Source organism: Cervus elaphus, chromosome 29 (genome assembly GCF_910594005.1).
Source record: "Cervus elaphus chromosome 29, mCerEla1.1, whole genome shotgun sequence".
In the NCBI taxonomy this organism is placed as follows: Eukaryota; Metazoa; Chordata; class Mammalia; order Artiodactyla; family Cervidae; genus Cervus; species Cervus elaphus.
The window spans coordinates 57,203,105-57,227,278 of NC_057843.1; the positions used below are offsets into that span (position 1 = coordinate 57,203,105).

The 24,174-nt window shown below is 53.0% G+C and overlaps 3 protein-coding genes across 4 annotated transcripts in view; 1 reads left to right on the plus strand and 2 right to left on the minus strand.

Annotated features, from left to right (window-relative positions):
- Nucleotides 1-9,167, minus strand: part of TLN1 (talin 1) — a 33,580-nt gene extending 24,413 nt beyond the window's left edge. Inside the window, exons 1-8 of the mRNA XM_043890562.1 lie at nucleotides 8,878-9,167; nucleotides 2,852-3,014; nucleotides 2,511-2,608; nucleotides 2,128-2,257; nucleotides 1,894-2,046; nucleotides 1,497-1,639; nucleotides 1,270-1,397; nucleotides 520-580 (exon numbers count right to left, since the gene is read on the minus strand). Of these exons, the coding sequence (XP_043746497.1) occupies nucleotides 520-580; nucleotides 1,270-1,397; nucleotides 1,497-1,639; nucleotides 1,894-2,046; nucleotides 2,128-2,257; nucleotides 2,511-2,608; nucleotides 2,852-2,981 (843 nt within the window). The 5' untranslated portion in view covers nucleotides 2,982-3,014; nucleotides 8,878-9,167. The remainder of the gene's footprint in view (nucleotides 1-519; nucleotides 581-1,269; nucleotides 1,398-1,496; nucleotides 1,640-1,893; nucleotides 2,047-2,127; nucleotides 2,258-2,510; nucleotides 2,609-2,851; nucleotides 3,015-8,877) is intronic.
- Nucleotides 9,168-9,267: 100 nt separating this feature from the next.
- On the plus strand, nucleotides 9,268-13,572 carry CREB3 (cAMP responsive element binding protein 3). Of its 2 annotated transcripts, XM_043890579.1 has the most exons (9): nucleotides 9,268-9,720; nucleotides 9,831-9,978; nucleotides 10,054-10,121; nucleotides 10,238-10,327; nucleotides 11,768-11,874; nucleotides 11,975-12,043; nucleotides 12,634-12,718; nucleotides 12,816-12,900; nucleotides 12,978-13,572. In XM_043890579.1, exons 1-9 carry the CDS (start codon nucleotides 9,583-9,585, stop codon nucleotides 13,292-13,294), a joined length of 1,107 nt encoding a protein of 368 aa, XP_043746514.1. In that variant the 5' UTR covers nucleotides 9,268-9,582; the 3' UTR covers nucleotides 13,295-13,572. The 2 variants fall into 2 exon arrangements, with proteins under 2 accessions (XP_043746514.1, XP_043746513.1); XM_043890578.1 differs by having other exon boundaries at nucleotides 9,831-10,121.
- On the minus strand, nucleotides 13,432-24,067 carry GBA2 (glucosylceramidase beta 2). Its single transcript, XM_043890563.1, has 17 exons — nucleotides 23,671-24,067; nucleotides 20,196-20,287; nucleotides 19,770-19,885; nucleotides 17,888-18,106; nucleotides 17,345-17,584; nucleotides 17,016-17,118; nucleotides 16,716-16,869; nucleotides 16,505-16,630; nucleotides 16,138-16,310; nucleotides 15,823-15,927; nucleotides 15,523-15,630; nucleotides 15,272-15,423; nucleotides 15,041-15,147; nucleotides 14,764-14,906; nucleotides 14,575-14,690; nucleotides 14,290-14,481; nucleotides 13,432-14,017 (listed from the first exon to the last, which is right to left on the minus strand). The coding sequence occupies exons 1-17, from the start codon at nucleotides 23,997-23,999 to the stop codon at nucleotides 13,733-13,735; spliced, it is 2,760 nt and encodes a 919-aa protein (XP_043746498.1). The 5' UTR covers nucleotides 24,000-24,067; the 3' UTR covers nucleotides 13,432-13,732.
- Nucleotides 24,068-24,174: the final 107 nt, after the last annotated feature.

Here is a 24,174-nt window from a genome sequence, read left to right on the forward strand (position 1 = left end):
ATGGGAACACAGTAAAGGTTAGGGGAGCAGGCTATGAGAAATGAGAAGGTGACGGGATGGGTTGATATAGAATATGCAGAAGCAATGGTTCAAGAAGCAAAGGATACAGTTAAGGGACCTGCAGATGTTCTATAGATGTGAAGGGACAGTTAGGAAGTAGAAGGTCAAACAGAAGGCCTTTTGGGATGAGGATTCAAAGAACTGAGATAACACCTTCTGTCTGTACAAAGATCTGCTCTTCACAGTGATTCCCTATCAGTCCTATTCAGGGAAGAGAGTTATCCCGTGTTAGAGGGAAAGGAAAGAAAACAAGATTATTGAACTGAGGTCCACAGCAGATGCAGTGACGCAGCCCAGGCCAGAAGCCCAGGTCTTTTGCTTTCCTGGCGCGAGAGAGGGAGGAGAACAGCTTGGAGGGTGGAAGCAGGGCAGGGGTGATGAGCAGGGCTCCATTCAGTCAGTAGGATTAGGCAGCAAAGCTCCCAGGTCATCCCAAACATGTCCCTTGCCCCCATTCACCTGGAAGATCTTACGCTCTCCCTTCTGCTTCACATACTCCTTGGGCAGGAAGTCCTTCAGGCTATACCAGAAAAGGGAGGGTCAGCATGTAGTGGACAGCATCAGGGCTATGTGGGCCATGGACTGTGGGCCTGGGGGTGTGACGAGATATCTAGGAGAGTGTTATATTTGGGGAGAAGGAAGATTCAAGGCACGAGAGTCTAGATTGTCCCTGAAATTGAAGTGACTTAGTACTAACTCTTGAATGCAGCCTGACTCTCTCTCTACAGAGAAAAAGACTGAGGGAACTTGAGTTGGAGGCTCATTTCTTGGGGAAAAGAAAGACTAGATCACAGTTTTAGGGAATCAAGAGCAGAAGGGGCTCACTAGAAGGATGACCATGCTTGTAGGAAGCTGAGAAATACCAGTGGATGAGACCTATGAGACTTCTGAAATCTCAGGTTCCCTGTGACAAAAATGTACCCTGTTTGCCTCTGGCTATTGCAGCACAATTCTTCAGAGACTTTCAAAAAAGTGACATGCTTGCATCAGAGGTAGGGGGCAGGGACAGAGTCTGGACTACTTTCACATTCCACATGGGAAGAGACACGTGGAGGACGGAGGCTGAAAAGGCCCGCATGGGCGTCAGGCCCTGGGAACTCAGAAGAGGAAGCAGGGGAGAAGGCCTGGGATGGAGACAGGTGCACTATGCTAGGGCCGCAGTGGCAAGGAGTCCTGGGCCCTGACAGGTGAGGGGTGAGGGTCACTCACTCGAGGAAGCCGGCCTTGTGCTTCTGCTCATTGTGGGGCCCGAACTGGATCTGGCATTGGAAGCCAGCGAACTCACAGGCCTTGTCGAAGGAGACGGGGTGGGAGCCGTTCAGGATGTCGTCTCGTGCCTGAGGAGCACAGAGAAAGGAGACAATGCTGTGTGGGGCGCGGGGTCGCCCCGCCACGCCCCTGCCGCTCTCCCTGCCGCCCACCACCGAGCCCCCTACCTGCACGTAGAGAAGGTTCAGCTGGACGGGGTCACGGGAGTCCACGTTCTGGTCTGAGTAGAAGAACTTCCTCCGGAGCAGAAGCGTCTCGTGCTCCTCCACCCCCTGCTCCCTCAGGGTCCGGCCGTGGTCCAGCCAGTTCACTGGGACACAGGGGGTCCCCTCAGTGCCCGGTCCCTGCAGCCCTTACACCGTCAGTCTTTCATTTTTTGTTTCTTCATGTCCCACCCTCTCCCACTAATACGTTCCATTCCATGAGTGTAGGACTTGGTTTTAGCACAGATGCAGCCCCAGAGTGTAAACAGTGCCTTGCAAAAGAAAACTCAGAGAGTAACGCAGAAGGGGCGCCCCCGACACCCCCGTGATCTCGGATGCCCCCGCCAGCCCCCTTGCTCACGCTCGTCATCCGTGTGCAACTTCTGCTTCAGCTTCTCCATCTTCTTTTCATCTCGCAGCAGGGTCTTGTCCTTTCGTAAGGTCCCCGTCACCTCCTCCTTCTTCTCTTCCATAATCTCTCGGACCAGCGAATATTCATCGTGGTTGGTGATGCCTGGGGGAGGGGGCGGGTTGGTCACAGGCCCGGCAGAGTTCTGAGGCCTCCCTCCGAGCCCCCGCCCCGCGCGCCCCTTACCAATGCGGGCACAGATGGTCATGAGCATGTCGGTGACGGTCTTTGAGTCGTCCACCATGACAGTCTTCACGGTGCCATCCAGCATGCGGATCTTCAGGGGCCTCTGTTTCTTCCTGTACTCCATGGTGTCCTGTTGGGTCAGGAAGAGGAGGGGCCCACTTTAAGCTAAAGATATTACTTTCTTTTCAGGCAGCCAGAGAGGGAAGGAAAGTAGATTACTAAAAGGAAGACTGTGGTGGCTTGCTTGAAAACAGGGTATTATGACTGCCTGTATTAGAAAGCATGGGAGAGCTCGAAGACAACAGATATGGGTGCTGAATAGGAGGCAGAAGGAGGGAAGTGATGGCAGAGGATATTGGTGGTCCTTGTGAAGGGATACTCACCCCATTTCGGAGCATGTAGTAATCCAGAGCTTTCCCGGCCTCCAGCCATATACCCTTTTTGGGGTCATCATCTGACAGAAACAGCCCAAAGTCGCTGGCTAAAAGAGAAGATGGGTCAGCTTAGGCTTATAAAAACCCCAGTGTAGTTGAATGGCTACACCACGACCACTTATTATTTTCCCAGTGATCCCGGGCCTAAAGAGGAGGGCGGGGGCCAAGGAACACAGACCTGAGAGATGAGAAGACTTGGGGCACAACAGAGTCATCTCCCAAGGCCAAGAGCCTGGGAACGAGAAGGGACCAAGGGCTCCCGTCCCAGGCACCCGGGCAGTCAGACTCACGAGGGCCAGCCAGGGCCTCTGGGATCCGCTCGCGGATGATCCGACAGGCGTCATACACCATGGTAGACGGCTCGAATTGCATCGTCTTCACCACATTCCCAATGCTGATCTTCAGCGAAAGTGCAACCATGGTGGCGGCTTCTTCTCTCCAGCCTGGCTATACCTGGCCCATGGCATCAGGGCATTAGAATACACCCTCATTGGAGGAGAGGAGCCCCCCACATGGAGACCCAGGAAAGGGAGTTACCAAAGCAGAAAACAGTGAGCGTGTTTTTGTTTTTATTTAATGATATTAAAGAGTGAAAGATGAGCTGTATCAAAAGGACTAGTCTTAGGTGTCTGAGATCTCTGAAGGAGAGGTTGGTCTGCAAGGCACAAAGGCAGGTCTGAAACAGTGTTACCCGAGGACACCACCCCACTCCCAGCACTGGAATCTGGGCCTCCCTTCTTTCTTCCAAGTGTTTCTCTCTTACCCTCGTCCCTGCTCACCTCCTTTCCCAGTCCTGTCTCTGCCCTATTTTCACCCTTCCTGGTTCAGTCTTTTTCTCTTTGTCTCTTACTAGATCCTTCTGGCTTCTCCCTGTCTGGGATTTCCAGAGCGCTGCCCTGACTCATCACGTGATCTTTCCTCTCACAGCTTTAGTCTCTTTCTCTGCAGAATGAAGACGTTATATTAGATAATCCCCAAGGGCTCTTGAGCCCTGCAAACACTGACTTGAGCTGGTCTGGCAGGGAGGCCCAACACTGCAGTTCAAGCCATCCTGGCTTACGCGTCTCAGCTCCCCAGTAACTTGACATGCTGGGGGCCTCCCGGAGCAGCTTGGTCCACATTTGGCTCCCCCAGCAGTCAAGCCAGAATCATGGTTTTTCTAATCCAAAGGGATCTCAAAAGTGATCTAGTCAACTCTTTAATTTTGCAGAAGGGGAATCAGACTGGATATGTGTTTCAAGGCAGCTCAGAGAGAGAGCCCAGTCCCTCTTAACTCCTCAGGCCTTGCTCCTTCTAAGACAGCAGGTTAATACCCAGTTCCCACCATAACTCCTCCTATGCTCTGTCCTCTTCAGTAAGTCCTTCTCAAACACTGCCCTCCAGCTCAGCTGCCTCTCCTGACAGTCTTCCTTACAGCTGGGGACACTAGTCCCACCCAGCCTTCCCCCGCCCTCCAGGCTCCACCCTCCATGGAGGTGGCAGGTGGCGCACAGGGCACCAGACAAGTCTGCCTGGCAGCTGATGATGTGACCAGCTCCGTCCAGGGATTGGTGCCTCTTACCCAGGCGAGGTGAGCAGGTCCAGGCAGCCCACTCCCCCCTCTGCAAACTGCCAGCCCCAAGGGGGAGAAAGCACGGCTAGAGGGAAGCTTGGAAGCGGAGGTCGGGGTCTTAGAAGAAGAAGGTAGGAAATAGAAGGCAGCAGCTGAGAACTAGGGAAGCTGGGAAGGGGTATGTTTTTGGATGGTGAAGAGATGAGGAGAGATTGAAAATCTAGGTAGAAACAGGAGACAGGAGGCAGATGTGGCCAAGGTCTGGATCAGGAGTGTGACAGACAATTTCTGACCTTATAAATAATCTCGAGTCTCCAAAAAGAAGAAACCACAGCTCGCCCTCAATCCTTACTCCCAACAAGAGGGGACCCTCCCACTCTCCTCAGTTCTAGGTCTCTGCCCCCCTCCCCATCCCTGGCACACCTCTCCCGATAGCTGGACAGACCTGGCTGTTGGGTCGCTGGAAGGCTGGAAGGTCTGTCAAGCTGAGGACAGACTGAAAAGACCTTCCAGCCTCAGCTGAAATTGCACATCTCCCCCCATTTCCTCCGGACATACGGACACCCCCCTTCCTCCTGAAGCACGGAAACCTCTGGTGAGACCCCGATAAGGGAGTTGACTCGTGGCTACCCTCACTTTCAGGCTGGTCCTGAGTGGACACCCACACAGCCGCAAGTGGGTGAAGGAGCAAAAGGAATCGAATGAGTTGGGGGCAGTGAGAGCACAGAAGCGGGCCCCTGGAAGTTAAGGGGAGAAGCTATCCAATTCCTGTTCTGGCTGGAGAACTTTGCTCCCCTTTCTACTTTCTGTCACGTTTTATGGAACAGCAACAATCTCCCCCCTCTGTGTCCCCCTCCCAGAGAGCTCCTCCTCCCTCAAGACATTCCTGAGATGCATTCCAGAGGAGTTGGGCAATTGGGGGGGTGGGGGGAGGATAGAGGACAGAGGTCAAATCCCAGCAAGGAATGGAATGTAAGTGTACTGGGGGTAAGGAATTTGGGGGACATAGAGAATATAGTCAGAGCAGATACCCACAAAGGGAGCTGCAGAGAGGCAGGGAGTTACAGAGAGGGACAGACGGAGAGAGAAAGCTGAAGATAGACTCAGAATGTAAGAGGGTTGGGGGGAGTAACACTTAAGTCTGTTACCAAATTTGGCCTCTGAGTCTGTAACCGCGGGGAGGGGGGGAGGGCTGTGGGTGAGACTGACATATCCGGCCTCGGGCTGCGGCAGGCTCACTTAGGGCTGGACCTGACCTCCCCAGCACAGCCCTTCCCTACCTCCATCCTGATCCATGCATGTGCATTCTCCCTAAACGCACCCCAGCCTATGCACAGAGCTCTTTCCCCCAAAGTTACTTATAGTCTCTACATACACACACATTATCTCAAGCACACAGCCCCTACACAGCTCCATCACGACAACGTTATCTTCTCATAAGGACTACCTCTGTCGTCAAGCACACAACACTCAGCCCCAACGTCTCTCTCGTGGGCATTCTCCTTCCAGTCTTCTAGGGAGCAGTTCTGACGGCCTGCTGGGGGAAGGCCCTGGTTCTGTGGCTGGGAACCAAGAAGGGTAAGCACTCGCGTCTGCCCTCAGCAGAGTGGATAGCTACATACAGAGTTATAATAGAAGGCAGGATGAGGTAAGAACCAAGCAGTACGTGCTCATGGGAGAGATCCCTTTCAGGTCAGGGAAAGGGGACTAAAATGTCTCCATGAAAAGTGTCATTTGAAGTCAAGATTTAAACAAATAAAGATAATAAGAAAAAACAATGATCTATCTTTTATTGACGATATGTCAATTGCTTTGTGTACACAATTTCATTTAATCCTTACAACAACCCTGCAAGGTAGGTGTCGTTATTTCCATTTTTACAGATTAGGAAACTCAGGCTCAAAGAAGTTAAACACTTGCTCAAGGTGCTTGTCCAAAGTCACACAGCTAATAAGTTGTGAAGTCAGGATCCAAACCCAGGTCTTTCTGACTCCAAAGCCCAAGCTCTCTCCACTATTCCAGCCAGCCGGAGATGAGTCAGGGGTGGCATTCCAGGCAGAGAGAATAGCATAAGCAAAGGTGGAGAAGCAGGAAATCACGGAGGAGCATTCAGGGAAGTGAGGAGCAGGCTGGTTGAAGCACAGGGTACCTGCAAGTGAGCAGTGATGGGGAAGTCAAGGTTAGGATGGAAAGGCAGGCGTGGACTCAGCAGGATGATGCGGGATTTCCACCCACCAGAGGGCAACAGGAGGCCAAGGGAGGCTGTGATCAGAGAAGGGACGCAAGCAGAACTCGACTTCAGGAAGCTCACTCTGGCAGCTACCTGGGAGGTTGGTTATAAAGACCCTGCACAGGCACAAGTAGGAGGCAATGAGGCCAGGGTTAGAACGGCAGAGAGGAGGACGTCACTCATCAGAAATCTGAAGAGGTAGAACCAACAGGATCTGATGACAGGTTGAACTCAGGAACCGGGGCCCCAAGTGAGGCTGGAGGCCCACAGCTTCCAGTCGTCAGCAGGTACTCAAGAGTGCCTGAATTTAGGTAAGGTACTGGGGAGCGGGGAAAGAAAGGACAGGAGGAGGTAAGAATGCAAACATGAGGCTGCCTTAGGGGATGCAGTTAGCAGTCAGGTAGGGGCAGAAAGGATGGGCTTAGTGACTACTATCAGACTGGAAATGGGGGAAGAGAAAAATGCAAGGACAGGCCAGAGAAGATAACAGTAAGAAAAATATGGATATAATCAGCTACTGAATCAGCTTGGGGGAAGAGGAAGAATAATTACGTGGATGGAGGCTAAGACAGGGAATGAGGTCAGAGATCAGGTCAGGCTGTAGGAGGTTAAGAAAAGATGTGTGGTCAGTGGCTAAATCAGGTTAAATGAGTGGGACGGGGGACAGGGAAGAGATGCTGGCAGTGTCTAAGTAAAGATGGAGTTGAGGGGGATGGGCTGACGCCAGTGACTGGGTCAGGCTGGGTAGGGGACAGTGTTGTGGTCAGTGGCAGGGTCAGGCTGGGAGTGAAAGGGGGTGTGGTCAGTGGCCTGCTTGGGCGTGGGATCAGCAAGACCCAGTTTCCTCTTTGGGTCTCATTTCCTCTTTTCTGTTGGGGGAGTGGGGGAAGGGGATCTATAACTGGACCAAGAAATTAGGAGGCTTAGAATCAGGGAATGGCATATAGCAGGGACTGTGAGGGCTTGGCAGTAGTGTTGGGCTGGTGGTGGGGTATTTAGCAGATAACCAGGAGGTATGCAGGTGAATGAGCGGGTGAATATGGTGGGAGAGGGCTTTAAAATGATGGGAAAGCTCAGGTGTGGATGAGGGTAGATGAAGGTGGGATATGTGGATTAAGAGGTGGGAATGGAGGCAGAACTGAAGCTGAGAAGGTAACATGAACAGCATGGGAGAGCTAAAGGCAAGGAAAGTATTCGGTCAGTGGGTATGCCTGAGGGTGTGAAATGCAGGGCCAGGGAGGAGAGTTGGAGAGGAAGGCTTAATTTCGAGGGACTGAGGGACATTGGAGGCAGAAGGGCTGAACTTTCAGAGAATTAGGCCATCCCTTCTTGCACGGGAACAGTTTCCTTGGTCTGCCTCCCTTAATCACCCCTTAATCACCAGTCCCTTCTCCCCTAGGCATTCCGCCACTATTACTAAGCCCTGTACATGTCCTGGGTCCCTAACTCTTTTCTAACTCCTACCTTGTAAACAACAGGATTCAAGAACCCCTCCCCCTCAACTGTGGTGGTCACAGTAAGAGCCTGAAGCTTAGAGAATACAATTAAACTGGAATCCCTGATGCCAGCAATTCCAGCTAGCCCAGAACCCTAGCCTGAAATTAGTTTGTCATTTCCCTGGGCCAAAGAAGCCTTCCCCACAAAACAAGGGCATCTACCTACTGCCAGTCTCTTAAATATCACCTGCCTGAGGTCAACTACCCTGACCTCAACTACAACAGGGAAAACTGCCTGAAATTTATAACATTAACGCTGACCGTAATTTGTCTCCTGATTCCCAGTACTGGATTTGACAGGGATCCCTGTCCTACCACATATATGAATCCAATCCCTGGCCCCTAATTTTGATCTAATTTTTACCTGTAGCACCAACTCTGGACCTTTAACCCTAAATCTTGATCCCTAAACCTAAAGTTCATTTGTCACTTGATTCCTGATTCACCCCTTTCTTGTTTATCGCTTGTCCTGGCTATGCTAACCTTCTCTAATCCCCAAAACTGGATTTCTAACCTAGTTCCTGTCGTTGACCCTTAACCTGAACTCTGACGTACGTTAACCTGAACCTGAACTCGAACTGACCTTGGTCGTTACAGAAAACAAAATAAAGCCCTTAATCCAATCTTCACCTACGCAAAACGCACCTCACACTAATAAATCTAAAATTTAACCCCAGCTTTACACTCCTAAAGCTAACCTTAACTCCTAAAACCCAACTCCACTTAATCCCCAACTCACCCGTTCCTACTCACGTACCCGCTATCAGCTAACCTCAAAGCCGATCCCCGCCCTGCGCCACACTGCCACCCACTCCTCACCGTCCCCCAAACCTATCCCAGGCCGAGGACGGCTCCAGGAAGGGCCTGGCTGCCTAAAAACGGCCTATTTAACTCCAGAGCACAAGCCGAGACACACCGGACGCGGACCTCTCCAACAGGACCCGAAACAGACGCCGAGGTCAGGGGCCCTGCCCGCCCGCCTCCCAGGCCTGGCGTCGCGGCCCCACCCTGAGCCCCAGTTCGCCCGGTCCGGCCTACCTGCGCTGCCCGGCTCTGTGCCCCGCCCGCCGGCCCGCTAACCCGCTCGTTCTCCCGGTGGCTCTCGGGCTGCGGCCTCGCCCTCCCTTCGACACTCTCCGCCACTTCCGTCCCGGGAACGTCCCCCACCCGCGGGCGGCGCCCTGGGCCCGCGCTCTATGGTCGCGGGCACTGCAGGAAGCTGCTCTGGCCCCAGCTCTCGATGCTCGGGAGCCCGCCGACGACCGGCAGCCCCTCCCCAGCAGGAAGCGAGGGTGCGGCGCAGTTCCGAGGGAGCGCCCGAACTGCGCCCTAGTTCCCTTTTAGGCGCTAATCGGTCCTTTTTCTAGCCCGGGGCGGAGCCGCTTCCTCAGAAGGCCCGCCCTCAGGGCCTGCGGGGGCGGAAGGCACGTCCTCTCTATTTGCATAGCGCCCTGGACGTGGCGCCTACCGCGGCCGCCTCGGCGTCGGGGTGGGTGGGGGGACTCCAACTCCCAGCATGCCTCGCGGGGAGGTGCGTCACTTGTGTTCTGTTGGAGGCCTAGCGGGGAGCTGAGTGTGGGAGGCGTGTCCCGGTTTCAGAGCCATCGCCAGCAGCTAGGAGGACTACGCCGCCGGAAAGCCGATAGGTGGGGCCGGCTGACAGTCGGTCGCGGTTACGCCTGGTTGGGGATAGGGCCCGGGTGGCGAGGTGAACTCCTGTGTTTCTGCACATCTTTTCCGTAAATGTCTCATATGGAGCTGGCGTTGGACCCGGGTGACCATGAGCTGCTAGGCTTCCTGCTAGAGGAAAGCGGTGGTTTGGGTGCGGCGCCCGACGAGGCCTTGGAGTCTCCGCCGGATTGGGAACTGCCACTTTCTGAGGTGAGTGGGGGAGATCTGAGTCGGGGAGGCGTGAGACGGGTTGGTGGGGGGGGTGTCCCTGAGGCAGGGGGTGGTGATGACCAAAGCCTGTTAATTTGAACCCTGTGCAGTCTCTGAGCGATTGGGACGTGGAGGATTTCCTGAGCTGCCTGCCGAGTCCCCCAGCATCGTTGAACGTTTTCAGCAGCTCTAATCCCTGTCTTGTCCAGCATGACCACACCTATTCTCTCTCACAAGAGCATGTCTCCATAGATCTAGGTAAGCCTGAAATAAGTGAAGTTTGGGAAAGGAGAGGACCCCGGAGCCTGACTATTCATATTTTCCCTTTTGCAGGTAATGAGAGCTATGGAAAAGAGGGGGCTCAGATGACTCCACTGCGTGTGGAGGAGCCGCCAGATCAGGTACTTGACTTGATTTACAGGAGGGTTATTCCCGTATTGCGCGGGTCGGGGCTGTATTCCGCGTTACTTTCTGAAATCTCTTTGCAACTCTGCTGCCCACCTCCCTGGAACCGCAGGAGTTTTCTAGGCTGATACTGACTGAGGAGGAGAAGAGGCTGTTGGAGAAGGAGGGGCTTACTTTGCCTGGGATGCTTCCGCTCACTAAGGTAAGTCTCCCATTGTGGGGACGCGGGGTTGTGAGTTCCAAGTAGGCCAGTTCTGTTAATTTTGTAACTTGAAAAGGAACTGAGGTGAGGGATTAGCACATTTGTGAGTAGGAAGCTGGAGCATGTGGTTAGTATACTACTTGCAAGGACAGATCCTGGTTTGTAGGGCTTGTATAAATTTTGGTGTTCTTTTTAACTAAGAATTCAAAATTATCAGGGTAATATTAGTAAAGGGATTTGGAAAGTACTATACAAGCTCTGATACTTATATTTTACTGGTTTCATGCTAATTTACTTGTAGCTGAATAGTAAATTAAGTATTAGAGTTCATCAAGGCTGGATTAAGTAGTATTACAAGAATAAATGTAAAATTTGGAGTTTCAAGCAATGAGTGGCAACTTCACATGCAGGGTATTGTGATACTGTGATGAAATCAATGTCCATTAACAGAAAGGTTAACTGAATTTTAATTTCTTAAAAATATAAGTTGAGGCAATTCCCTGGCAATCCAGTGGTTAGGACTCTGTGCTTTCGCTGCTCAGGGTCAGGGTGCAATCCCTGATCTGGGAGCTGAGATCCCACAAGCTGCGAGGCTGGCCAAAAAAAGTACAAGTTGAGTCAACAGTGTGATATGGCTACTAAGGAAGTGAATGGGGTTTAGCAGCAGTGTCATCAGATTTAGTTGTTGTTGTTGTTATTTGGTCACTAAGTCGTGTCCAACTCTTTGCAATTCCATGGACTATGGCCTGCCAGGCTCCTCTGTCCATGGGATTTCCCAGACAAGAGTACTGGAGTAGGTCGCAATTTCCTTCTCCAGGGGATCATCCAGACCCAGGGATAGAACCTGTGTTTCCTGAGTCGCCTGCATTGTAGGTGGATTCCTTACTGCTGAGGCACTGGGGATGCCCAGTTGTATCATCAGATACCAGTTATCTAATAGTGTTGCCAGTTGAAGGGCAGTAACCATCTTGTTTTCCTTTATATTGGCCAAAAAGTTTCTTAAGTTTTGAGCCTATTATCTTTGACAGATATTAAGAAGATGCAGTCCATCCTGAGAAGAGATAAGATGATGAGTTAAATTTTTGCCCAGTTTGTTTTTTAAACACTGAAGAAATGTGAAGTGCTTTAAAATAGCTGAAGACCTTTGTTCTCTTATGGCCCCAGAGATTAGGTGCTAGGTAAGTCCAACAGGTAGAAAAAAACAGAGGTAGATGTTGGCTCATGATAAGGAAGTTTTTAAAAAATTATTGTTTAATAAAATTGTTACAATGGTTTGGCTTGTGAGGGCATTAACACCTGGTCCTCAGAAGCATTCAGAGTGCCTATTGATCAGGGAAATTGTAGAAGGAATTTCGGCTTTGAGAAGATTGAACTCAGTTGCCTTCAAACTCTTTGGTCTAATGTTTCTCTGATGGGATCCCTTTTCCTGTCTTCTCCCAGATGGAGGAACAAATTCTGAAACGAGTGCGGAGGAAGATTCGAAACAAAAAGTCTGCTCAAGAGAGCCGCAGGAAGAAGAAGGTGTATGTAGGGGGTTTAGAAAGCAGGTATGAAATGGAGCTGGACGGGAGAAACAGGTAATTTGAAGTGTGAGGTTTTTGAAGGGAGGATGCAGGCCATGTCCCCACATCCCTGATATTCCTCCAGGGTCCTGAAATACAGAGCCCAGAATCTGGAGCTACAGAACAAAGTACAGCTCCTGGAGGAACAGAATCTGTAAGCAACTCTTTCACATCAGGCTTTTCTCATCCCTCCCACTTAATACTGTCTCAGTCTTTTTCCTGCTCCATACTTGATTTCTCACCGGGCATCTCTCACGTATAATGTCTGATGCTTGGTTTTCAGTGGGTCTCTGATTCCATGAAGCTCAGAAGTATAAAGTATCAAGAAGGAAGAGAGGGAGTAAGACCTCATGTAGCAGATGGCATTTGATAGTAGATACAATTCTGGGATGGGGGTGGGGAGCATTCTAGGCAGAGAGGACACAGTCTCTAGTCCAGTCTGGCTGGAACCCTAACATAGGTGAGTTGGGCCAGAAGACAGAGAATATAATCCCTGGTGAGGCTTGTGTACAGAGCTGATCAGGCAGTGGAGAACCACTGAAGGGGTTTGCAAAAGGAGTTTTAAGTCAGGGCAGAGGTGTGTGTGTTTGTGTTAATGAGGTCTGGTATTTTGTTCACAGAAAGAGATCACTTGCAGAAAGTAAGAGAGGATCCAGTGCACACGTGGAGGGGATGGCCTTAACAGGAGGGTTTTGTTGTATGGCAAGGTGCCAGGCTGGGGGTGCTCACTGTCCCCTTCTCTAGGTCCCTTTTGGATCAGCTGAGGAGACTGCAGGCCATGGTGATTCAGACAGCAAACAAAGCCAGCAGCGGCAGCACGTGTGTCTTGGTGAGGACAGTGACAGAAGGAGATATTCTCTCAGCTGGCAGGGAGAGGGGTGCGATGCAGAACCCTTCTTCATCTCTTTCCTCCTGTGTTTCTTCAGGTTCTGCTCTTCTCCTTCTGTCTCCTCCTCGTACCTGCTATGTACTCCTCGGACGCAAGGGGGAGCCTGCCGGCTGAGCACAGAGGTGAGGGCCTCGAGGACGCCACTGAGGACGGGCTGGGGAGAGCCCCAGCCACCCCTGATCAGGCTTTGTCTCCTCAGTATTGTCCCGTCAGCTTCGGGCCCTTCGCAGCGAGGACCCCCCGCAGCTGGAGCCACCTGCCCTGCAGTCAGAGGTACCAAAAGACAGCTTGGACCGTGAGCTCCAGGCTCCTAGCAACTCTTGCTGCCTCTTGCATCTCATGCCTCAGGCTCCTAGAGCAGAGCCTCCCCTGCAATTGCCGCTGCCTGATGGTTTCTCAGAGTGCTCCTGCCCAGATTCCATATCTCCCCTGCATGCAAATCTCACAGGAGCGGAAGGATGGCTCCCTACTCCCAGCCCCACATCTGTCATCTTGCAGGGCAGATATTCAGGCTAGATGTGAGGATGTGGGGGGGCCTCCGTCAGAGTCTGGTGCCCCCCAGTCTGTGTTCAGAGGAAAGGGAAGGGGAGAGGGCTAGCCTCAGGTCCTGTGCCCTGTCAGGAAGCCTGAGGACTCAAACACACCACACTTACTGGTTTTCTGGGTCTTTTATTTGAACCTGTGTATGTCTGTCACCCCATGAAAGGGCCTAGGAGAATCAGATGACCTCCCTGAACACTTCATGCAGTGAGGGGATGGGGTGAAGAAAGAAATAAATAAGTGATTCTCATGAATAAGTGATTCTCACCCTCAACCCCTCTTTACTGGCGCGGTGGGTAGGTAGGAGCGAGGGCATGATTGTCCCGGTGGCTCAGGGTTGCAGGAGACGGGGGTGGGGTGGTGCAGAGGAAAGGTCAGGCTAACGGCTGGGCTGTCAGCGCCCCCTTCCACAGCTCACGCGGCCCACTCTGGGCTCGGCTTCGCCGCGGCTGCCTCGGGTCCGTGGCTGGGCCTGGTGCACGGTCCTGTGCCCCGTCCGGATTTTGGCCCAGAGGCCTTTTGCTGCTGCTGCTGCAGGGCCAGCTGCATGGCCCAGATGCTCAGCGGCCGCATGTAGGCCAGCGAGCGGAACACCCGCCGCTGGCAGTAGGCCTCCGGGGTCTGGAAGGCCAGGCCCAGGCGCTCCCACACGGTGCGATAGCAGCCTTCGGCTGTCCGGAAGCCCTCCCAAGTCAGGCCCTGTAAGGGAGAGAGGGAAGTCATTACTTGGCAACCCTTGGATAGCTATTTCAGCTGGACAGATGGAGATAACAGGGTCTCTGCCCTCAGGGAGTTCCTGGCCAGTGGGGGAGATAACTTTGGCTCACAGGCAGAAGCCTGAAGACAGGCAATAGAATGCATGCCAAGGAAGGGGAGGCTCTCTGGATGGATAAGATGGCACTGAATTAGGTTATCAGAAGCCTGATAGCCAAGGTACAGATGGCAGAGAGCCGGGGAAGGGAGTGAGTCACCTCTTGGATCATGGTGGCTGCCAGCCCGTAGACCACGCCCACCCAGACTTCATCAGACTGGACGCTGGATGTGTCAGGAACACCATGGGGCTGCATGCCATTCACAGCCCCCATGACCCCTCCTGCAAAGGCCTGGACGTTGAACTCGAAGATCGTTTGGAGAGCACGGACCACCTGCTGGGTAGGAAACACCTAGAGGGACAGGGAAGAAACATGGTCTTTTATACTTGCTTCCCACCCCCAGGAAAAACCCCTTCTCCAGGACTTCTCCTGCTAGTCTCTCACCTCAGTGTCTCCTTCTCCTAGGCCACTGGCCCTTAGGAACCACTGGCCAGCACACTGGTCAGACATGATGCTGTAGGACTGAGGCTGCGAGCTGCAGTCGTAGTTGTAATAGCGGCCTGGAGAGGAGGACAAAGTGAGTCTCCTGCCTCCCAGAGCCGCCTTGCGATTCTTTAGGATCCCCCAGCTCACCATTCCACAGCAGCCGATCATAGGCTTCCTGGCCCCGGCTAAGGATGGAAGAAAACTTATTCCGGGCCTCCTGTGCCCCACACAGAGCAGCCATCTGGACCATCACAGCCACGGCCGCCAGCCACAGCCCTCCGCAGTAGGCGCTGATGAGGGACACGGGTTGGGGGAGTCAGCCGGCCATTCCAGCCACCCTCACACAGTGTCCTAGGCACACTGAGCCCACAGCCCCTCGATGCCCAGTCCCCACCTCAGGCCCTGGAAACCCCTACCCCCCAACCTGGGGCCTGTGGTGACCCATCCATCATAGGTTTGGTCTGCATAGCCTCCATTCTCGATGAGTCCATCGTGGTCCTTGTCAAACTTCATTTCAGACTCCATCACGGCCTAGAGAGGGATCAAGATACTGAAGACCTAGATACTAAGAAAAGACCCCAGTAGCCAGCTGGGCTTTCCGCAGACACACAGACACATGCCCCTGTACACAGACCACTGCACACACGTCCCTTACCAGACACACAGGCCACATGTCCCTCAGGAAGCACTGGTCGCCCGTCAGGTGATAGTCCCGATAAACCTGCAGCACGAACTTCAGGTTCAGGTCCTTCCAGTCCCCAGTGTCGTGGATCTCGTACGCATTGACCCGGAGCCATGGCTCGTCATCTGGGGAGGCGAGGAAATCCGGTCACCTGCACTGCGGGCCCAGGCGGAGGGCGCAGAAACCGAGCAAGAGAAGTGCCCTTGTGGCGGAGGGACTTGTACCTGGGTCCCCAACATCATGGGGGATGACGTTCCTCCGCTTCACCGGTGCTGTGATCCCACTCATCAGGAACCGTCGCTGCGTCAGGTCCTCCCTGAGAGTGGCCAGAGCTGGGGGAGCAGATACACAAGGGGGGGTGCGGGGCAGGGCATGGGTAGGCTTGGGGTGGGGCACAGAACTGTGTGTGTGACTCGAGGGGAACCAGTGAGCAGGATCCACATGTCTGAGTGGAGGAGGTGCCAGGGACCACCAGGCTCAGGGCTGTGGGGGTGAAGCAGGAGGGGCACAGAAGGGACCCTCACCCATGTCATACTGCAGGCTGAGCTCAAGTTTGGGCCAGAGCATGACGAGAGCGAAGGAAGCATAAAAGTGGACGTCGTATGTGTTGTACATGCGGTATTCCTGGCCTGGAGAAACGAAGGAGGGAACACCGCTGCCAGAACGCCTGCTGCTGCTTCCTACCGCCCTGCCTAGCCCACCTCTAGAACTGGCGTGCAGGGCACCATCACACTCCATGTTCTAGCCAGTGCCCTGGGATAGGCAGAACCCATCCTCCTGCCCGGCGCAGGGCACTGACTGGCCTCGTGGACACACACCACGCCCCCGGCAGCCCGTACCTTCAAGGTAGGCAAACCGGCCGTACTCCCGTAGGAGGGGGCGCAGCTGACCCATGCCGCCCGCCAGCTCCTCTGGCAGGCAGTCTTCAGGAACTTCCAGCCATACTGTGCCCCCATCAGCCAGGAAGTAGAGCTCATTGAACAGTGCAGATTTGTACCAGGCAGGCAAGGATCTGGGGAGGCAGGAGGAGGGAACGGTCTCATGAGGGTGGCGCTTCCAGGAAAGGGAGGATTCTGTGGTTCAGTGGAGTAGGGGTCCCAGGTGAATCCCAGATCAGCTCCGTTGATGGTGGTGGTGGAGCGTGAATCAAGCAGTCTTAGAGTGTGAGGGCCTGGGAGAAAGGCAAGGGATGGGCTGCACTGGCACCTGTCCTCCAGTACCGGGCTCTGCCAGGCCGAGATCTTCTCTTCCCAGTCGGCATAGTGGCTCAGGGCATAGTGGCTGAGGGCGGGCGCTGCATCACCATCTGGGCCAAAGAACCTCGTGTACCGCCTGGGTGGACAGAAGGAGAGGGATGAGGACATGGGCTCCGCTCAGAGCCCCAGCACCGTGATCCGTGCATGCTCATTCCCGTCACCTGTAGTAGACCTGGCCCTTTGCTCCAAACATGATTCTGGGCATGTCCCAAGCCAGTGAGAACTCTAAGCGGTGCCGGCCTCGCGGTGGCAGCTTGCACGAAACACACACAGCCCCAGCGATGCCCACTCCTTTCTGCGAAGGGAGGCTTTTTCCTGAGAAGCACAGAATGAGTGAGGACCCACTTTGGCCACAGGAATCCCTGACATGGGAAGAAGGCCTGTTGTTACCAGGCCTCCCAGCCCTGTTCTGGAGACAGGGACATCCTCTCTTCCCACCTCCCCGTGAGACCCCCCATCACCAGCGAGGGAGTCCAGCTGTCCATCCAGAAGTAGATCCTGCCACACCTGCTGCCCAGCGCTGTCAGGGTCAAAGGCTGTGAGGTGGGTTACCGTTGTGTCTGCCTGTTAAGGGGTCAAAGGCTTTGTGAGGAGAAGCTCCACAGGTGCGTGGCTCCTGACTAACTCCCCTCTACATCTTCCCGCCTCCAAGCTCCACAGGATCGAGAGCTATGGTGAGGGTGCCGCTCAGGAGTTGAGGAAGTGAAGAGACCACAGTGGTATGGGATAGGGCTCGGGCCAGGCTGAGAGCAGGGCTGCGGGCAATGCTACGGGGCCGGCTCCCCCATACCGAGAGTCGCGCAGCCACAGCCATGGTGTAGGGATTCGGGGGGGCTGGGTGATGCAGCAGCAGCCCCTGTACGGTCTCCCCATCGCGCTCCAGACGGAAGGGCTCATTCCACAGCCCCCCAGCGGCATCATCTTCACCACCAAGTCCGTTCCGCATGGAGAACATGATGGACACTTCCAGGGCTTCATCCCCTTCATTTTCCACATCCCACACAAAGACTCCTACAGGCAGGCTGCTGTCCTGGGAGCAGAAGGTCAGACTCAGATGGTCCCTGTGTAGCCCTTCTGGCTCCACTTCCCAGGATCAGTCCTTGGCACTGAGGAGCTGACTCAGACACCTGCTAATATAGTGTCTTCCACTTGCATCTCCCCATATTGCCTGGCAGGCTGTCTACTAGGAGACAGAAGACCAGTCGGGTGGTGGTCCTAGGAAACCAGCGTCAAGTTCATGCCCCACCCCCTCTCTTGCACAAGTCACGACACTTCCAGGGGGGAGAGATGCTGGGGAAGGGAGAGCACAGAGGAAACCAAGGGGGAGCCTCACCTGGTAGTCATGGGGCAAGATGGGTGTGACCTGGCGGCAGGTGAGGGTGACGTTCTGGCCAGGCAGCTGATAGACAGTCCAGGCTCTGGGATAGAGGGCGTGGTAGAATGCAAAGTACCCACACAGACCCCAGTTCCAGCTGCGCAGGGCACTCGGGCGCTCCACCGACAGGACTTGCTGGTACACCGTCTGTCCCCTCCGGCGCAAACACACTGTGAACTAAACCAGGAAGGTACGCAGGCTGGAATGAGGTAACAGGGATCTCAAACGAGACCCCTCTCCTCGGAGTAGCTCCTCCCCTGCCAGACCCCACAGTGGTGAGCCGCGCCCCACAGCCTCACTCAGCTCCCCCAGGCCTTCCCCCTACACTCAGTGAACTGCTGCAAGTCGTTCCTCCTCCGTCTTTTTCGCTGCTTGCTCTCCCTGCCCACGGCTCTGGTCTTAACTGCCCTAAGACAGGCGTGCACCATCTCTGCCCCACCCCATCTGGATTTCAGACTGATCTTTCTTACAGAGAACTCAAGATGTGTTAGTCTGTGTTTGTAATGTTTCAATGACTCCTGTGGCCCTCAGGCTAAAATCTAAACTCACCTACCTGGCTTTCAAAGCTTCATTCTTGAGGTGGCCTCTCCCCGCCCATCAGATTCATGACTTGTTCAAGCCCTTATATTCTGGTCATATCAAATACTATTCCTTGAGCACAATACATTTCCTCCTCCATGCTTTTGCTAGAGTTCATTCTCCATTTGGTAAAACCCCTCATGCTTCAAGGCCTAGATCAAATGCCATCTCTCCCCTCAAGCAGTGAGCCAGTCTCCTGTGTGTCCCCCTACCCTTCTAGTCCAGCATGTGATAATGTGTTTACATTCTGACTCCCTGACTGCTCTGGAGGGTACGGGCTGTGGGGGGTTAATACTTCCTCCCTCAGTTCAAAGTACGCCTAATATCTTTAATGCATACATCAAATAATTTTTTTTAATGTTGTTGGAATAGTAGGTAATGGTTAACATTACAGGCTTGTAATCACAGAGAAAACTGGTTCTGAATCCCAGTGCTTCCATTTACCAACCATGTGACCTTGGGCATGGTACTTAGTTGCCCCATGTGTAAAATGGGCATAATAATGGTACTTCCCTTATAGGACTGTCTTTACATATTAAATATTATGTAAAAAAAGAGTCATGATTCTGGAAGGCATTTGCCTCAGGATGCCTCAGGGATGAGCCAGAGAGGAAGCCTGGTGCCTTGGGCAGGGCTGGTGAACCTGAACTAGGAAGGGCAGTGTCATTAATAGGATTCAAGGTCTGCTAGTCATTTCTCCTTTGAAGATGAGCTGGAGGCCTCCCTCAGACCGGAAACAGGAACTTGGTGGACAGCTCAACATGGGAGGGCACTAGAGAGAGATGATGAAAGGTAGCCCACGTGCCTCTGGCAATCAAAGGCCTAGCAGTGACGAAGTGGCTGACGGCTGGCAAATCAGGGCAAGCAGTGGGTGCTCTGGGCATGCATCTGTGCATTTGCAGACTTTTGGTTTGTTTTCCCTTCTGATCTTTCAAGCAGGTTAAGTGATCCCGGAATTGTCTGACTCTCTGTGGCTGGGGACAGGCTCAACCAGTGGAGCTGGGGCAGCAAGGCAGGTAGGAGGCATTTACTAGAGAAATAAAGGGCACAGGGTGCCTTTTCTCTTTCAAGGAACATGGACTCTGAGGGTCTCATTCCTATAGTACACCCCAGCACAGAACTTGGCTTGGCACAGAACGCATCCTAAAGATACTAGATGGAATCATGGACATCTCTAACTGCCACGTCCTGCACTAGCCAAGAGACCCTTCCTGCCTGGGAGGGATTGTCCGGGACCTCTGCTCTACCTCCTGGCTCTTACTTGGTTAGCAATGACTGTCTGGTGCTGGTACATTCCAGGATTAAGCTGCCAACGACAGAACTGGCCTCTCCAGCCTCTGGTGATAGTGCCTCCCCCAATGCCGCCCAAGGGACAACCTAGAGAAAGAATCAAGATGTTAGAGGGGCATGGGAGACGAAAAAAAGCCCATTTATCACTTTCTAGACTATAGAGATGGGTTCCCCTAAACCTGGGGTGGGGGGTCAGGGGAGAATATCAAATTCACACGTTGTGCACTTTAAACTTATACAGTGTTCTATGCTAGTTATATCTCAATAAAGCTTGGGTGGGGGGAAACTCTAGGGAATGGGTCAGTGCAATTGAAAGAAGCTGAAGGCTTCTTTGCCTAGCTCCAAGTGGGCCTGGACGCTGCCCTCTCTGACTAGGCAGGGCTGGAGTGAGGCTCACCATAGATCTGTCTCAGGGGCACAGAGTTGATGAGGTCGATGAAAGGTTTCTTCTTTTCCACCTGGGTCTTCCGGTACCACCACTGCAAGTACCTGAGGAGCAAGGGGTTCTGTGGGTCAGGGCAAGGGGCTGCAGTCACCTCTCTCTCTCTGGACACCCAGCCGTGACTTCCCACATGTAACTGTTCCAAGGACCCATTGCCTTCACTTCCAAACTTCTCCTCTCGACTTCTCTGTAGTTCAAGGTCCTCTTATCTTCCCAGTCACCCCTGGTCATGGCATGGGACTATCTTTGTTTCTCTTCTCTATTCTCCTTAGAAGGAGCCTTCTGATCTTTCCTCACCTCTAACTCCACCACTGGTTTAATTTATTCCGGGAGCTTCCGTCTGAGGTGCTGAAAGGGCCAGTTAGTTTCCTGACTTATATTCACCCCCACCCCATAAACAGGCATAGGCTGCTGCGATAACTTTCTTCTTTTTTGAAATGATTTTTCTTCTGATTATGAAAGGTGAAAATCTGGAGAATGGACTAGGTGGAAGGTGAAAAAAATCCCACCCATATACATTTTGGGCCATTTTCTTTTAAGTCTTTTTTTTTTTCCCTGTCCTTTTTCTGTCTCTCTTTTTAAGCTCAACATTTACACTGTAAGTTTTCTAATTTGTTCTCTTATTATATCCCAGAAAAGCCTTCTCAAAACCCCAACATATCCTGGTCTTATCACAGTTCTGTATCCAATAGGCAAATGATTCTGTTTGGGATTCAAGGCTTTGACATCTGTCTCAGCCTATCTTGAGAGAGAGAGAGAGAGAGAGAGAGTGTGTGTGTGTGTGTGTGTGTGTGTGTGTGTGCGCGCAAGTTGCTCAGTTGTGTCGGACTCTGTGACCCCACGGACTGTAACTCTTCAGGCACTCTGTCGATGGGATTCTCCAGGCAAGAGTAGTGCAGTGGGTTGCCATTTTCTTCTCCAAGGGATCTTCCCACCCAGGGATTGAACCCAGGTCTCCTGCATTGCAGGCAGATCCTTTAGCATCTGAGCCACCGGGAAAGCCCCAGCCTATCTTACTTCCTACAGCTTCCATTCAGAGTGGGTCCTCACTAAGCAACCCCTTCCTGCCCGGCTCTCTCCCAATTCCACTCTCCCCCCTCGCCAGTTCTTTTATTCCCCTTGTTCAAGCACACTGCTTATAACCATGTAATGGGGTAAGTAACCCTGCTGAATCTCCAGTTTCCTCATCTATAAAATGGGGACACACTTGCTCTTCCTACCTCAAGGGATGGTTGGAAGGGCACAATAGATGCCCTTCTATTGGCACATTTGTGCCCTTCTAAGGTCACAAATGACACGATAGGAAAGCTACAAAGTGGAATATCCGTGTCACATATTATCATTACTTGTACCTACACTAACTCAGCTCCCAATCAGACACTGTCCTCTTACTCTAGTATTCCTCATGTGGGTCTGACATGCTTCGCAGTTCCCTGGGGAAAGGGACAGCGACAAAGACTTGTTGCTTATTACCCACAGCTTCAAGCACAGGGCAGGGCACCTCTGTGCAGTCAACAGGTATTTGCTGGATTTATAAAGAACATATGTACGAACAGTGGAACATAAGAGAAATGAACAGGGACGGAGCAAGTGGAGGAGAAATATGACTAAAGAACAGGGAGGGTACGTTCTGGGAGTGACAGGAGATGGAGGGAGGACGAACAATGGGATGGTGGGAAGGCAGCTCTTCTTTGCCAGCTTAGAGGAAACTGGACTTTGAAACTGGTGGCCAGAAAGGATTGCCAAAGGGAGGGAGGGCACAGCTCCGATTAGGGCGGTGAGGGAGAAATGCAAGATGTGAAGATAGCAGAACAAAGAGGTATCTAGCGCAGAACAAGCACTCAGTACATATTTACTGAATGGATGGATTCTGGCTGAAAGGGAGAGCAACCAAAATTGAGTTCTTACCATTCTAAGGCCAAGAGACCTCTGTCTTGCTGGGGCTCCTGGTCAGTGTACCCCCAAGTCAGCTCCCTCTTAGGGCCTACGTTTCTCTCACACCATTGAGCAGCTGGCTATTCCTGATCTATTTGTCCTTTTCCATGACTTCAACCTCAACTTAATCATTCAGAATTCTTGTCTCACCCCTGCATTCTCCTCAGTGCAGGACTTCATCTCATCTCAAAACCCCTGTGTCAGTGATCCCCACCCTGTCCTGGGATGCGGAGCTGAGTCCAGGGGGGTGAGGACAGCTTCAGGCATCTGTGATTCAGCTTATACTTATGGATGGAGGGGCTAAGATGCCTACGGACAGGTTCTTGACCTCAGTGTTCCCACCACATGCACCCCAAGGTGCTTCTCTCAGTACCCTGGCCCCAGATCCTGTTTTGACCCAAAGCCTTTTAGGGTCAAAACTAGCCCAGTCAGTTTCAGAAGCAGCCTGGAGGAATTACAGTGCTCTGGTACAGGCCACCCAGAGGAACTGTCAAAGGAGTCAGACACCCAGGCGGCAACAGGCCCTCCCCACTGCCGAGGGCTTGGGTTAGGTCCATGGGCTCTCCACCCCAGCCCCACAGCACTGACCGTGGAAGAGAAGGAACCTCTACTTAAGAGGCTGTCAAAGCTAGGTTTCCCATACCTGAAGCCTCCCTCCGCACTGCTGTGTTTACTGGGGCAACTGACTCAGGGTGACCTCAGGGTGACGCTTTCTGTCCTCACAGGCACCTGGCCCTGTTACTGGGTCTTGGTCCCAACACTCAGTGAGGATCCAGAGGAGTCCTACAGCCCAGGATAAGCTCTCAGCCTGTCTGCAACCCCTTGCTGGGGTGGGGGACCAGGAAATGCTCTGGAAGATTATAACTAATCTCTAGGAACACCTAAGTCAGGGCCATTCTGGTCAAAGGTCTTCTTTGCTTTTTATATCAGGGGCCATCTATTCCCGAATAGAGTGAATATTACCTTTCATCACCCTCTCCTTAGGGTTGAGAGCAGGCAGGCTCTCAGCCACTCCCTGGAGCCAGAGTTTGAGGAAAGAAGCCAAAGGGTGTTGGGACTGTTAAATGCTGTGCCTAAGTGAGGTTCAATGAATACTCCAGTTGCTTAGGAGGATCTGGAGTTGAGAACCCTCCCCTCCCAGAAGACAACATTGTATCAGTACGGAAACCACCAGAGTATCTTTCCTACCTTGTCACAAAGTATAACTAATCCCAAAGGGCAGTCTTCAGAGAAGAGAAAGCACCTGAGAAGGAGCCTAGATGTGTAAGGCTTCCTCCAAGGCTCAAGTGCCCTTTCTTGCTAAAAAGACTAGCTACTGGAAGGAAGTGGGTTGCAAAGAGACCTGACCTGGTCTCACCCTCCAAAACTATGGGCTTAGATGATGGGAATAGGGGCCACCTGACCAGGACAAGGCACCCTGCTGCTTTCTCACCCTTTCCTCCTCTGCTGGAACAAAGTGAGGCGCAAGGTCCTCTAGGCAAGGGGATCGACTCACCTCAAGCCCATGCCCAAGTGCTTCATCAGGTTGCTCAGCGAGATGTCGTTGGCATTAAAGGGTTTCCTCTTCTCTGCAAACTCGTGAGCCAGGCAGATGCGCCAGCCAAAGGGAGGCACCTGGTAGCCCTTAGCTTTCCCCTCGTAGGAAGCCATCAGCTGCCCGGAGTCCTCCGGACTGCTGTAAGCCTGTTCATGCTGGGGTTGACTGTCCTCAGGGATCGGACAGTCTGTAACCTGCACAGCCTCCGTGCCATTTTCAGGGCAAGAAGCCTGTGGATCCCCTTTGGCACAGCTGGTCTGCTCCGAGGCTGGGACTCCGGTTCCCATATTCCCTGGATCCTGGGTCTCCAGGACCTCGGTGGCTTCCGTTCCCGAGCTTTCTGGTACCAAGTATCTGGCCAGCCAAGCCCAGATGCGGGCGTGGATGGTTGTTAGGTGTTGTCTCGGAGAGCCGGCCACTGGGGAAAGCTGAGGCGAGCTGACGTCTCCGTGCAACCAGGTA